The sequence below is a fragment of the Oncorhynchus clarkii genome, chromosome 3, assembly GCF_045791955.1.
Source record: "Oncorhynchus clarkii lewisi isolate Uvic-CL-2024 chromosome 3, UVic_Ocla_1.0, whole genome shotgun sequence".
Taxonomy (NCBI): domain Eukaryota; kingdom Metazoa; phylum Chordata; class Actinopteri; order Salmoniformes; family Salmonidae; genus Oncorhynchus; species Oncorhynchus clarkii.
In genome coordinates this window covers 39,102,534-39,116,892 of record NC_092149.1, presented here as the reverse complement: position 1 = coordinate 39,116,892, position 14,359 = coordinate 39,102,534, and the positions used below count along the sequence as shown (strand labels likewise).

Genomic DNA, 14,359 nt, shown 5'->3' with positions numbered 1-14,359 from the left:
GGGAATTCATTCCAGCGTGCCATCCAAAACATGAGCCATCCATAACAAGGCCACACAATGGGCTTCAATTAAACGTAAAATACATTTTGTTATTTTGAAAAACTCACACAAAACCCACATTAGATGTATTGAATATTTATTTCACCTCTGTCTATGTAGTGAAGCTACTTATACCAATAAATAATCATGAAAACAATTAAAGCACAAATTTATGGTGCTCACTGATTAAAAAAAAATATATATTTTTTTTTAAAAGTTTGTTAATGATTGAGTAAATGTTTCACACCATATTCCACATCAACCTCCAAAGAGACCCGTGCATTCCTTTGTCATACAACCATTGTGCAATGTCAAATAAGGAATAAAAGGACAACAACGTTACATGGCACAGACACCATGACCCAGACGTGTAGGCCTAATATCAAGTTTCACATCAACAAGCCTGTTCTAAAGAGGGGAGCTTCCCATGTAAAACATGTTAGTGAAAGGTTCATGAATTATTTATAGTCTGTTATATTACACAAAATGGAGGTAATGACCCCTGAGTGGGTTTATAGTTTTGGTATTTGGCACAGCAAGATAGCCACCCACTTTCAAGCTGATCCCTCTCTGCAACATTATTGAGGGTCAGGGTTGGGATACAGTTTGTGAGGTCCAAGGCAAGTGAAATTGACCGGAATCTGAGTAAAACAGGCCTATGTTTATAAAAGATAAGACCTTAGAATGTGTTTAAACGTATTTGTAGATCCAGACATTCCATTAAATCACTGCACACATGATAGAGCACACTGACATCAGTTTTTGTGGGGCTACTAAAACTCATACTTTAGTGGCTCTAAATAGCATCAGGGGGAAATTGGTCCTTGCCCATGAATTCTGACATACTCATCCTACAAAGGGGAAGTGAAAATGTATTGTAATAATTTACCAAACGTAGCGTTCATAGCTGCCTTGGAGCATGCGCATATGCATCGTAAATTCCCTAATCTTTGAGTCTTCCGGATTGAGAAAAATGTCCATTCGGAAACAACCTATCGGGAGTTTAGGTTTTGGTCATCTGTAAACTGCATCTATCCAATCACAGAGGCCTGTCCGTCTGCTCTGTAGTCTCGCAAGACACAGAAGTCATGGCTGCCGTACCGAGCAGCAAAATTCTAGGCAGGTGTGTTGCATCTCCAACCGGGAAACACTCCGCGTCGGTCATCTTCTTACACGGCTCAGGTGGTTACGTTTTACACTGCTCCCGATGTTTTAGTGACATTTCTTCAACGGTAACTACGCTGAACTAGCCTCATAATAACTAGGAGTTTTGGTAGGTTAGCGACCTGTAGCCTAGCCTGTAGCATTGCCAGAGTACCTTCGATTTAGATACTGAAAGCTTGTGTACAGTGATGGACAGACAGGACTGGCTGTCTTTTGAAATGTATAACAACTATACAATGTGGCTTCCACGCAACTGTAACTGCGTTATGATATGGCCTACTGTGGCAAATGAATAATGTAGCTAAACAGAAGCTACGTAGATCGATACATTCAATTGAGTGGTCAGCATTGGGAAATGTTAGTCTAAGGATACTTAATATTTGGGCTTGATCACAAGAGAAAAAAACAGAATGCTATATGTATTTATCTGATATCTCCCAGATAAAATAAATGTTAAATAAAATAAAAATGTATCAAATATTCACCAGTCAGTAGCATGTGAACGGGATGTTGGTGAAACCAAGGTTCTGCCTCGTGACTGGTGAGTCAGTTATATTGGCTAACTGTTCACTTCTGCCATGCAGGAGACACTGGACGGGGAGTGCGAGCATGGGTCAAAGATGTTTCGGTACCAGACCTGGCTTTCCCCCACATCAGAGTGGTATATCCCACAGCTCCAGCCAGGTATTTTTATTTGTTTTATTTTACCTTTATTTAAAGAGGCAAGTCAGTTAAGAACAAATTCTTATTTTCAATAACGGCCTAGGAACAGTGGGTCAACTGCCTCATTCAGGGGCAGAAAGTCAGATTTTTTACTTGTCAGCTTGGGGATTCGATCTGGCAACCTTTCGGATACTAGTCCAACGCTCTAACCACTAGGCTACCTGCCGCTAAATGCAGTACTGCAGTCAAGCTGCTGAAACCCCTCAACACACAGACAAAGCCCTTCAACTGTTGTCTTTGAGATAACTGAACTAACCCAGACAGGTGGAACATCTGGGCATCTATTCATAAAGCATCTCAGAGTTGGAGTTTTGATCTAGGATCAGTTTTGCCTTTAAGATAATAATGATTATACACTGCTCAAAAAAATTAAGGGAACACTAAAATAACACATCCTAGATCTGAATGAATGAAATATTCTTATTAAATAATTTTTTCTTTACATAATTGAATGTGCTGACAACAAAATCACACAAATTATCAATGGAAATCAAATGTATCAACCCATGGAGGTCAAAATTAAAGTGGAAAACCACACTACAGGCTGATCCAACTTTGATGTATTGTCCTTAAAACAAGTCAAAATGAGGCTCAGTAGTGTGTGTGGCCTCCACGTGCCTGTATGACCTCCCTACAACGCCTGGGCATGCTCCTGATGAGGTGGCGGATGGTCTCCTGAGGGATCTCCTCCCAGATCTGGACTAAAGCATCCGCCAACTCCTGGACAGTCTGTGGTGCAATGGAGCGAGACATGATGTCCCAGATGTGCTCAATTGGATTTAGGTCTGGGGAACGGGCGGGCCAGTCCATAGCATCAATGCCTTCCTCTTGCAGGAACTGCTGACACACTCCAGCCACATGAGGTCTAGCATTGTCTTGCATTAGGAGGAACCCAGGGCCACACCAGCATATGGTCTCACAAGGGGTCTGAGGATCTCATCTCGGTACCTAATGGCAGTCAGGCTACCTCTGGCGAGCACATGGAGGGCTGTGCGGCCCCCCAAAGAAATGCCACCCCACACCATGACTGACCCACCGCCAAACCGGTCATGCTGGAGGATGTTGCAGGCAGCAGAATGTTCTCCACGGCGTCTCCAGACTGTCACGTCTGTCACGTGCTCAGTGTGAACCTGCTTTCATCTGTGAAGAGCACAGGGCGCCAGTGGCGAATTTGCCAATCTTGGTGTTCTCTGGCAAATGCCAAACGTCCTGCACGGTGTTGGGCTGTAAGCACAACCCCCACCTGTGGACGTTGGGCCCTCATACCACCCTCATGGAGTCTGTTTCTGACCGTTTGAGCAGACACATGCACATTTGTGGCCTGCTGGAGGTCATTTTGCAGGGCTCTGGCAGTGATCCTCCTGCTCCTCCTTGCACAAAGGCGGAGGTAGCGGTCCTGCTGCTGGGTTGTTGCCCTCCTACGGCCTCCTCCACGTCTCCTGATGTACTGGCCTGTCTCCTGGTAGCGCCTCCATGCTCTGGACACTACGCTGACAGACACAGCAAACCTTCTTGCCACATCTCGCATTTATGTGCCATCCTGGATGAGCTGCACTACCTGAGCCACTTGTGTGGGTTGTAGACTCCGTCTCATGCTACCACTAGAGTGAAAGCACCCCCTGCATTCAAAAGTGACCAAAACATCAGCCAGGATGCATAGGAACTGAGAAGTGGTCTGTGGTCCCCACCTGCAGAACCACTCCTTTATTGGGGGGTGTCTTGCTAAATGCCTATAATTTCCACCTGTTGTCTATTCCATTTGCACAACAATGTGAAATTTATTGTCAATCAGTGTTGCTTCCTAAGTGGACAGTTTGATTTCACAGAAGTGTGATTGACTTGGAGTTACATTGTGTTGTTTAAGTGTTCCCTTTACTTTTTTGAGCAGTGTATATCCTATGTGAGCATTCCTACTCCAATGCTTTATGAATATGGACCCTGAATAGCATTTTAAATAGGCTAAATAGCCTAATACCCTTTTCATACTACCGCACCAAGATGAATGGACCATGTGAATAGATAATTTCCAAGCCAGTGCGATTCGGGTCAGCACGATATTGTGGAAAGGGGTAAATCTTCTTCTCCTCCTCCCATGTGACCCTCACTACCCAAACCTTTCCTCATTCCATAGCTAAACTTTGAATATTGTTCTGTCTTCTGTTGACCCCTCAGGCCATACACACCCATGCGGGGGGCTCTGTCCAATGTGTGGTTTGACCGCTACAAGATCTCACACGACTGCCTGGAGCACTTGGAGTCTATAGACGCCATGGCCAACTCCTTGGGAGCGGTTATACAGGAGGAGATCAGGGCAGGAGTACCAAAACACAGGATGATCATAGGTACTGTCTCACACACATACACGCTAATTCTGCTGCTACTAGAGCTGTTTGTTTTATTTCCCTGTCTCTTTCTGACCGTATGTCAGATTTGGCTGTATGGTCTCTCCTTCACTCGTTACCTTCCTCATGACTTCCTAACTCCATGACTCCCTCCTGAATGTGTATTATGCACCCATCCACTTGCCCATTTGCTTGATCTTGCTCTTTCTCTCTCTACACACATCACTCTCTCTCTCTCTCTTGGCCTTGGTGTTCTCAACTCCCTCTGTCATGATATAAAATGAAGAATGCAAGTTATCAGGTTTCTTTACCCTTTTATTCGCTGCCAATTATGAACCGTAAAGTATTTCTGGAGGGATTCTCGGGTTCAACAAATCCTTTTTCCCAAATAGTTTGGTTATCAGGTTCGCGTGTAAATGACAATGACATAAAACCGCTCGGATCAAGCGCCATAAACACTATTTTAGAACCTAGGTAAGAGTTCCCACAGGAAATATGTGGGGGGGCCATCGCAAGTTTTATGTCTCTGTAAGAGAACAAATGATAGCATCCATGAAAGGGGAAACCGATGGGAACATTGGGAAAAGGGTTAACCTACAAGCCCTGAAATATATAAATATACGGAAATAGTTGTGAGTAGAAGGGGGAAAAAAGAGCCAAGCGTTTGTGTGAAAGGCCCAGTGTGGAACGCCAGAAAAGCCCCTGAACTCCACTCGAGAAAGTGATTCAAAAAACACATGTTCCTGGGAGAAATATTATCTTCCTAAATCATAACATTTTGTCATTAACTATAAATACTCATTGGAATCAGTCGGCATACTGGAGAAACGGGAGTGGTCTGTACCCGGAGTCCACATGCAGGCTTGACGGACTGACAAGCGGCAGAACTTTCCATGGAAAAAACTTTTTCAAGTACAAGCCGCCGCCGCAGGCTTGTGTGTTCATGTTTTTCACTCTTTAAAAAAGCACGGATCCGTTGGGAAATCTCAGAAAAGAGAAGCTATCGCCACAGTCATGATTTCACACATATAGGCTCACACACACACACTGAAAACACACAGCAGCACTGTACCAAACAGCACAGCGGAGGGGTATACGAAAGAAGGAGACATTAGAATGTGAATGTATGATTGAGGTTTGTTATCGTGGATTGGAATGAGAGACAGAGTATACCAGAAAGACTGAGAGTATACCAGAAAGACTGAGAGTATACCAGAAAGACAGTCTCAAAGTATATACTCTTAGAAAAAAGGGTTCTTCAGCTGTCCCCATAGGAGAACCCTTTTTGGTTCCAGGTAGAACCCAAAAGGGCTCTACATAGTACCAAAAAGGCTTCTACAAAGGGTAATCCTATGGGGACAGAACTGTTTTAGGTTCTAGATAACAGTATAGCCGGTGAAGTAAAGAAAGAAACAGAGAATCTCATGGACAAATGTTTTATTCGTTGGGCAAAGCGTGTGAACTCCCCCCATATCTCCATTCTTCCCTTCCCCCTCGGACAGGATGATGGGTACTTTCACACTTTCCCAGATGTACACCGTGTGCCCAGATGTACCCAGATGTGTGAGATTAAGGATGGGCTCGTGAACGGATGCCGACTCCTGAGGAGCGAAAAAGCTGATGATGTGGACCTATGGAGTCTGTTTCATTTTTAATGTTTTTTTATTTTCTCAGTCGAAGGCAGAGTATTTTCCACTTCGGACCGCTTAAACTGCCAGGATGGCTTAAACTACTGTTACTCATACATAATAATAAATGAATATATTTATTATTATGTTCCTATCTTATATTATTGCCAGTATGCACAGTTGGAAAAAATGTTTTTTATTTATTTTATTTTTTTTCCCTGAGAAAAGCACTTTGGATACAATATTCGATACACATTTTCAGTGAATACCTGTACAAAGACACCTAATGGAACCCAGTACAATGACATGTTCTGTTTTGTCTTGTTCCTCGGCCAAAGGGGGTTTCTCTATGGGCGGAGCTATGGCCCTCCACCTGGCGTGCCGTTATCACCCTGAAGTAGCAGGAGTCTTTGCTCTGTCCAGCTTTCTCAACAAAGACTCTGTAGTATATCAGGTAAGGCAGGCTGTCACTGGTATGTCTACTAAACTGTCCAGACAATATTCTAAATCTTAATTAGAGCGCCAGAAAACTACAACTACCTACTCAACTGTCCTTCGAATGACAGATAGTGGTAGAGAAATATTGGTGTAATGATATACAGTTTCCCAATTCAAAGATGCTCCATGTCATTCCCAAGATCTTGCATTTATCAGGAGTTGGCTGCACTTGGTTCTGACAGAGATATTGGGCCTATAGAGTGTGCTAGTAAGCAGTCTAGAAGTGTCTGACTGACTCTTCTCCCCCTGCTAGGCTGTGGAGGAGCGGGCAAGGGCGGGGAGCCCCCTCCCTGAGCTATTCCAGGGCCATGGGACAGGAGACGAGTTGGTGTTCCATAAGTGGGGAGAAGAAACTACGGCCCTGCTGAAGAAGGCTGGGATGACAACCACCTTCCACTCGTTCCCAGGCCTCCAGCACCAGCTCTCCCGGCCAGAGATTGAGCTACTGCGCTCCTGGATCCTCACCAAGCTGCGCCCGGACAGTCTAGATGCCAGTGGGCAGTGACCAGTCAGCCCCACACCACTAAACAGACACATTAACAACACGCTATTAACATGTTAATAACACGTTCACCCTATTGAGCTACTTTAAAATGAGCCAAACCAAACGGTACTGCGCTGGCCTGGTAAAGCATTGCCCATAGTTTCTGGAACAATGCTGGAAAAGCGAGCCAGCACGGTCAGGTCGGTACTATAGTGTGAAAAGGATATTAACATGCTGAGTGGGCTGTGGAACACCTCCTCACAACCTCTGTTGGACACAATACCGCTTTTTAAAATATGTGTCAAATGTTTGTTTTTTTGCTTGGACACTGTCAGTTGTGCTTGCTTAGTGTCCTCAACAGCTGTGTGGTTCCCTTCAAAAGAGAACATGTGATAGTTGAGTGTGCTTATAACCACTCCCTCTGCACTTGTACAGTCTCCACTCTTAATGCTTCAGCCTCGTCTGTCTAACTCTGATAGGATATGGGAGCATGCTCTGCCTCCACCCCTATCGTTTAACTAACACTAGAGTCAATTTAGTACCGTTGCTGTAGAGAGAACAGGAATTGTTTAGTCAATCTTGCTCGCTCTGTTTTTTTTTATACACCATTATCGTTTTGCGCTGGGGAATGTGTTGAACATGTGTGGGGATGGAGGGAGCGGAGGTCTGTTCTGTTTGCTCAGTAGTTCTGCTCCGTAGCACACATCGCCTCATTGATAGTTATTGGGAAGAAGCAGTTAGCTATTCTTCCCTTCTTCCTACCTGCAGCCTCTCTCTCGGCGTTGTGCTTAAGGTAGTCCGGATGCTGGGCTGCCTTCACTAGTGTAGGGCTGCAGGCCAGGGTCAGAACACAGGAAGATCATGAGTGAGCAGTAGTAACACTTAGGTGCCAAACATAATGAGTTATGGAAATGATTCACGTTTCTTGTGTAGTCCTGGCTATAAATTAAACATCTGTCAACATCAGCAGTCACCCTTTGGAAAATACTTTGAATTATGATTTTTGAAATTGTATCCACAAACCTTTAAAATTAACATTATTTTAATGAGTTTATTATATATTTGTGGTTTACATGATATAGGCTATAACAAATCAGCAACTTAGACATGAATAAGGTGGGGGCCTCCTGGGTGGCGCAGTGATCCAAGGCACTGCATCGCAGTGCTAGCTGTGCCACCAGAGACTCTGGGTTCTAGCCCAGGCTCTGTCGCAGCTGGCCGTGACCGGGAGGTCCATGGGGCGACGCACAATTGGCCCAGTGTCGTCTGGGTTAGTTAGGGCTTGGCCAGAAGGGATATCCTTGTCTCATCGTGCACTAGCGACTCCTGTGGTGGGCCGAAGCAGGTCGCCAGGTGTACGGTGTTTCCTCCGACACATTGGTGCGGCTGGCTTCCGGGTTGGATGTGCGTTGTGTCGAGAAGCCTCTCCCGAGTCCGTACAGGAGTTGCAGCGATGACACAAGACTGCAACTACTATCAAATAAAAGACATGAATAAGGTATGAAAAATGATAGCTGCTCAGTTGAACCAGCTAGAGAATGTAACATGGTCCCCCTACACACAAGAACACCAAACCAAAATGTATCTCACTGCAAAGGAAAATGCATGTTTATTACGTCACAGCCGTGCATGCTTTCATTCCAACATATAAACTGTATGTCCAAAATGCTTTGGCATCTAGCTGTTTTTACAGTAGCAGTAAGGCTATTCAAATTCAGTTAGAAATTGGCCTCAACACCATCCACCATTTAGGAAGCGTTCACCTCCAGCATCTGTTTCATCAACGTGTGTTGAACTCAACACTGATTAAAGTCTCTGTGCTCCCACTATACTCTCCACTTTCTAATCACCCAACAAATCATGTGCAAAGTTTATTTGTCAATCATGCTCTCTCCCCCTTTTCTATCTGGGTTTTTCTTTCTCTCTCCTTCAACTGGAGAGGATGGAAACGTGAGTATCAGGTGAACTCGGATTAGGCAACAATGTTGAGATCATTCTTAGTGGTTTGGTGGGGCTGGGATGGGGGGCTGAGAAAGGGAGAAGAGAATGGGGAGGTGGAAGATGGGGGTGCGCTCAGGGCCTCAGGCCATGTCGAGGGGAAGGGAGAGAAAGAAGAGAGGAGGGTGGGAGGTGCGGCCAAAGCAAACAGACTGAGCTCTGAATTTTTCTCTGGCCCTGATCGCTGATTACTTCCAGCTATGTGTGAAAGAATGCTACTGTTGAGCGGCCAGCAGTTCTCCTCCCCTACACCGACTGGCACACTCCCCTTCTCTTGTATGCCTCCTTAGCCATCGCTCCTTACTCGCTCCCTCCCTCCATGCCCCCACACATTCTCTCTTTTTCTACCTCTTCCCCTGGCCAGTGAGAGGCCTGGGATGTAGCCTATTGCCATCCATGCGTTTTGTGATTTAATGGCGGGAAAAGATGTAGGTAATGAAGGAGGCCATGAACGGTCTACTCCTCTTGGTGAAATTTTGGTGAAGAAACAAGTGTTTGTCGACACCTAAAAACGCTGCATTTAGGAACGAGGAGGATACAGCCTTCACCTTGACAACCCTTTTCCACTGTAGACTTTAAGTCCTCTCATCACTCCTTATCCAATACCTTACTTTTCACCACTAATTGGCGTATGATATGCCACTACAACTCCCGTCACTGTTTCTAAGGCTCCTACAATACTAGCAGATCGCAATTACATAGCCACCCTAACTTGTAACTGGCCCCTTAACCCTTAGCCTACCTCACTGGCATTTCTAACTTCACCCTTCTGTTCTCCACCTTCCCTTCTCTTTGCTTTCTTGTTCTCTCTTTTCCTGAGGTATTCCCCCTTCCTCTCCTCCCCTCCCTCCTCCTCTAAAGTGCGTCCCCTGTCGGCTCAGATGATAATCTGCTTCACGGTGCATGTGTCAGGGGGAAGGAATGCTAATCTGGAAGAGTTGCGGACTGCGAAGTCGGGGCTTTTTTGGCTGCCAGTTTCCACTGTGCACTACTTTCCATGTGGATCTGCTCCAGAGTGGCCAGGCTACAGCAGAAGGAATTCCCGGCTGAGGGAGCCGAGATGTTGAAAGATTCCAGATCACTCATCTGGTCACCCCCCCCCCCCCCCCCTCCCAATTAGAGGTCACCACTCAATTGGTCTATCGCAACGCTTGACCATCCGTCGATGATTTGTAATTAGATACTATGGATTCCAATCCAGTATTAAATTATTTGTGGTCTAGGGATTAGATTATTGTTGTAGTGTCTAATATATTCTTCTAACATTTGTTTTGTACAGTGTGCCAGCCAAATTAATTAGGAAATGTGTGAGCAAGAGTGCCAAAATCTGATTGTATTCTCATTTTATTCCAATAGCCCATTTATTGTAGATTAGGATTTATAAATAGTCTGAATTGAAGAATAGGGTCTAACTTGATTTAATGTTACTTTATAGAAAAACTGTTCCGACCAGCAAAAATAAGTTCTGAACCGGTTTGAACCCCAGAAAAATGCTGGTTCCTTTCTGTTCCTTTTTTTAACCTGTGAAATAAACCATTTTTTAAAAACATTTAGCTCATTCAATTACTTAACCAATCAGTGTGGGTAGAGCAGGCAAGCTAGTTGTTTACATGCATGATGGACTGACATGTGTAGCCTATGGCGCAAGATGCGACTGACATTTTGCAGAGGGTTGAGGAGGCTTGAAGCGCTGGGCTGACATGCACTATCTGAATTAGGTCCACAGAATTATACTGTACCTAGGAGGGGGCAGCTTCTATGGAGGAACTTTGAATGTCCCTTGATCTAGCTAGCTAACAAGCTTGTGTGTGCAGAGCGGCACCAGAATAGAAAACACGTCTTGCCTTTTTGTAGTTAATAAATCCAACTTGAAACGTGATAACTAGGCCTATAGTATCCTTAACTACCATTGAAAAAGTTAATCCATTCTTCTCTAGCTAATAAAGAATCTCTCTCCCTATCTTCTGAATCATGTTTGTAACGTCAGTACAGTAGCCTATGCTTTGGAGGGAAAAGGGGCAGGTAGTCTAAAAGCACACACACGTAAAGATTTTCAGCTTGCTGGCAGACACTGGAATAGACACTGGTTTCTGAGTGACAGAGTGAGGGCTTTGCATTTGGGCTTTGTTGCATTTTTTTGTGTGGCTAGAAGAAAATTCCTGGAACGTAAAATAATAACCGGTTCCCATGCTTTTAAAATAACTGTTCTGTTCCGGAACAGAATGAATCACTTTCGTTCCCGGTTCCATTTCTGTTCCTTGTTATTTTATTTTTTTTGGTTCCAACCCCTGCTTTATGGGCGCTCTTTATCTCAGAGCAAGTCCCATTGAGGTTTTTAAGTTTCAAAACAGAGTTGTTTTTTTATTAGCCTTTATGTCTTTAACTACACACACGCTGGCTACCTGATGTCCTGCCCTGACCTCTCCCTTTTAACCTTTTGACCTTTCCTCTTTCTGTGCGTTGAATACATCCTCTGTGCCACGAGACCACGGTCAGAACACGGCCATGGGGAAGGGAGGCAGGTCCTATGTAAAAAAATGTTTGCAGCTTTAGCTCTCCTCTCTTTGATCTGAGGACCCAATAGACAGAGCAGAGCTGTAGTCCCACCAGAAGAACTGTACCTGGCTTTTACAAGAGGCTGGAGCTGGGCTCTGGACAGATGTCACGGGCTGTAGCCAGGGCCAATTTGTGATGGTGATCTCCCCACTCTGAAGAAGGTTAAGGTAAGATAAGTGCAGGTGATTTACACTGAGTATACCAATTAGGAACACCTTTCTAATATTCAGTTGGGGTCATGGACTCTACAAGGTGTCAAAAGCGTACCCCAGGGATGCTGGCCCATATTGACACCAGCTCTCCTTTGGGTGGTGGAACATTATTGATAAACAGGGGAAACTATTGAGTGTGAAAAGCTCTGTAGCTTTGCAGGTCTTTTTTTATTTTTTATATAATGTTTATTTTCCAAAAAGAGAACGAGATACAAACATTGACTTTCACTGTAGTGTTGAGTGGGATGGCAAATTTAGAGGACAAAACAAAACTTAACTCGCATATGCAAAATAAAAATCCTATTAGGTGGTACATATGATAAGAAGACAGCGTATAGTCATTCCAAGCAGTGTAGTTAAACCAGAAGTAAATATTGAGTGGAGTACAGCACAGAGTAGCAGCAGGTCAACAACCCAGTTATGGGGGAATAGACCATTTATCCCGTATCGGCTGCCATATTTTGTAAAACATTGGACTTCTATTGGAGGTATTGTATCGAATCTTTTTCCATTAGCATTACATATCCTAAATCCGATCATCCTATTTTTTCAACTTAATTGAGGAAAATAAGAACAATCCAAAATGTTTTTTTGATACTGATGCAAAGCTAACCAAAAAGCAGCATTCCCCAGGAGAGGATAGCTTTCATTTAAGCAGAGAAAAATTCATGAACTTCTTTGACGAAAAGATCATGATCATTAGAAAGCAAATTACGGACTCCTCTTTAAATCTGCGTATTCCTCCAAAGCTCAGTTGTCCTGAGTCTGCACAACTCTGCCAGGACCTAGGATCAAGGGAGACACTGAAGTTTTTTAATACTATATGTTGTCACACATTGATGAAAATAATCATGGCCTCTAAACCTTGCATACTGGACCCTATCTGAAAGAGCTGCTTCCTGTGCTTGGCCCTCCTATGATGAACATAATATTTGGCTCTCTATCCACCAGATGTGTACCAAACTCACTAAAAGTGGCAGTAATAAAGCCTCTCTTGAAAAAGCCAAACCTTGACTCAGAAATTATAAAAACCTATCGGCCTATATCGAATCTCCCATTCCTCTCAAAAATTTTAGAAAAGGCTGTTGCGCAGCAACTCACTGCCTTCCTGAAGACAAACAATGTATACGATACGCTTCAGTATGATTTTAGACCCCATCATAACACTGAGATTGCACTTGTGAAGGTGGTAAATTACCTTTTAAAGGTGTCAGACCGAGGCTCTGCATCTGTCCTCGTGCTCCTAGACCTTAGTGCTGCTTTTGATACCATCAATAACCACGTTCTTTTGGAAACCCAAATTGGTCTACACGGACAAGTTCTGGCCTGGTTTAGATCTTATCTGTTGGAAAGATATCAGTTTGTCTCTGTGGATGGTTTGTCTTCTGACAAATCAACTGTAAATGTTGGTGTTCCTCAGGGCTCCGTTTTAAGACCACTATTGTTTTCACTATATATTTTACCTCTTGGGGGATGTCATTTGGAAACATAATCTTAACTTTCTCTGCTATGCGGACAACACACAGCTGTACATTTCAATGAAACATGGTGAAGCCCCAAAATTGCCCTCCCTGGAAGCCTGTGTTTCAGACATGGAAGTGGATGGCGGCAAATGTTCTACTTTTAAACTCGGACAAAACAGAGATGCTAGTTCTAGGTCCCAAGAAACAGAGGTCTTCTGTTGAATCTGACAATCTTGATGGTTGTACAGTCGTCTCAAATTAAACTGTGAAGGACCTCTGCGTTACTCTGGACACTGATCTCTCTTTTGACAAACATATCAAAACTGTTTCAATGGACAGCTTTCTTCCATCTACGTAACATTGCAAAAATATTAAACTTTCTGTCCTAAAATGATGCAGAAAAATTAATCCATTCTTTTGTCACTTCTAGGTTAGACTACAGCAATGCTCTACTTTTCAGCTACCCGGATAAAGCACTAAATAAACTTAAGTTAGTGCTGAATACAGCTGCTAGAATCTTGAGTAGAAACAAAAAATATGATCATATTACTCCAGTGCTAGCCTCTTCACTAGCTTCCTGTTAAGGCAAGGGCTGATTTCAAGGTTTTACTGCTAACCTACAAAGCATTACATGGGCTTGCTCCTACCTATCTTTCTGATTTGGTCCTGCCATACATACCTACACGTACGCTATGGTCACAAGACGCAGGCCTCCTTACTGTCCCTAGAATTTCTAACAGCTGGAGTCAGGGCGTTCTCCTATAGACCTCCATTTTTATGGAATGGTCTGCCTATCCATGTGAGAGAAGCAGACTCGGTCTCGACCTTTAAGTCTTTATTGAAGACTCATCTCTTCAGTAGGTCCTATGATTGAGTCTGGCCCAGGAGTGTGAAGGTGAACGGAAAGGCACTGGAGCAACGAACCTTACTTGCTGTCTCTGCCTGGCTGGTTCCCCTCTCTCCACTGGGATTCTCTGCCTCAAACCCTATTACAGGGGGTTAGTCACTGACTTACTGGTGCTCTTCCATGATGTCCCTTGGAGGGGTGAGTCACTTCAGTGGGTTTAGTCACTGACATTGATCTTCCTGTTCGGGTTGGCTCCCCCCCTTGGGTTGTGCCGTGGGGGAGATCTTCGTGGGCCATACTCTGCCTTGTCTCAGGATGGTAAGTTGGTTGTTGAAGACATCCCTCTTATGGTGTGGTGGGCTGTGCAAAGTGGGTGGGATTATATCCTGCCTGTTTGGCCCTGTC

At 44.1% G+C, this 14,359-nt stretch overlaps 1 protein-coding gene across 1 annotated transcript; it reads left to right on the top strand.

The window, feature by feature from the left end:
* Positions 1-911: 911 nt before the first annotated feature.
* Positions 912-10,425, top strand: LOC139394996 (lysophospholipase-like protein 1). Its single transcript, XM_071142840.1, has 5 exons — positions 912-1,221; positions 1,788-1,887; positions 4,099-4,268; positions 6,235-6,350; positions 6,648-10,425. Exons 1-5 carry the CDS (start codon positions 1,128-1,130, stop codon positions 6,897-6,899), a joined length of 732 nt encoding a protein of 243 aa, XP_070998941.1. The 5' UTR covers positions 912-1,127; the 3' UTR covers positions 6,900-10,425.
* The last annotated feature ends 3,934 nt before the right edge of the window (positions 10,426-14,359 follow it).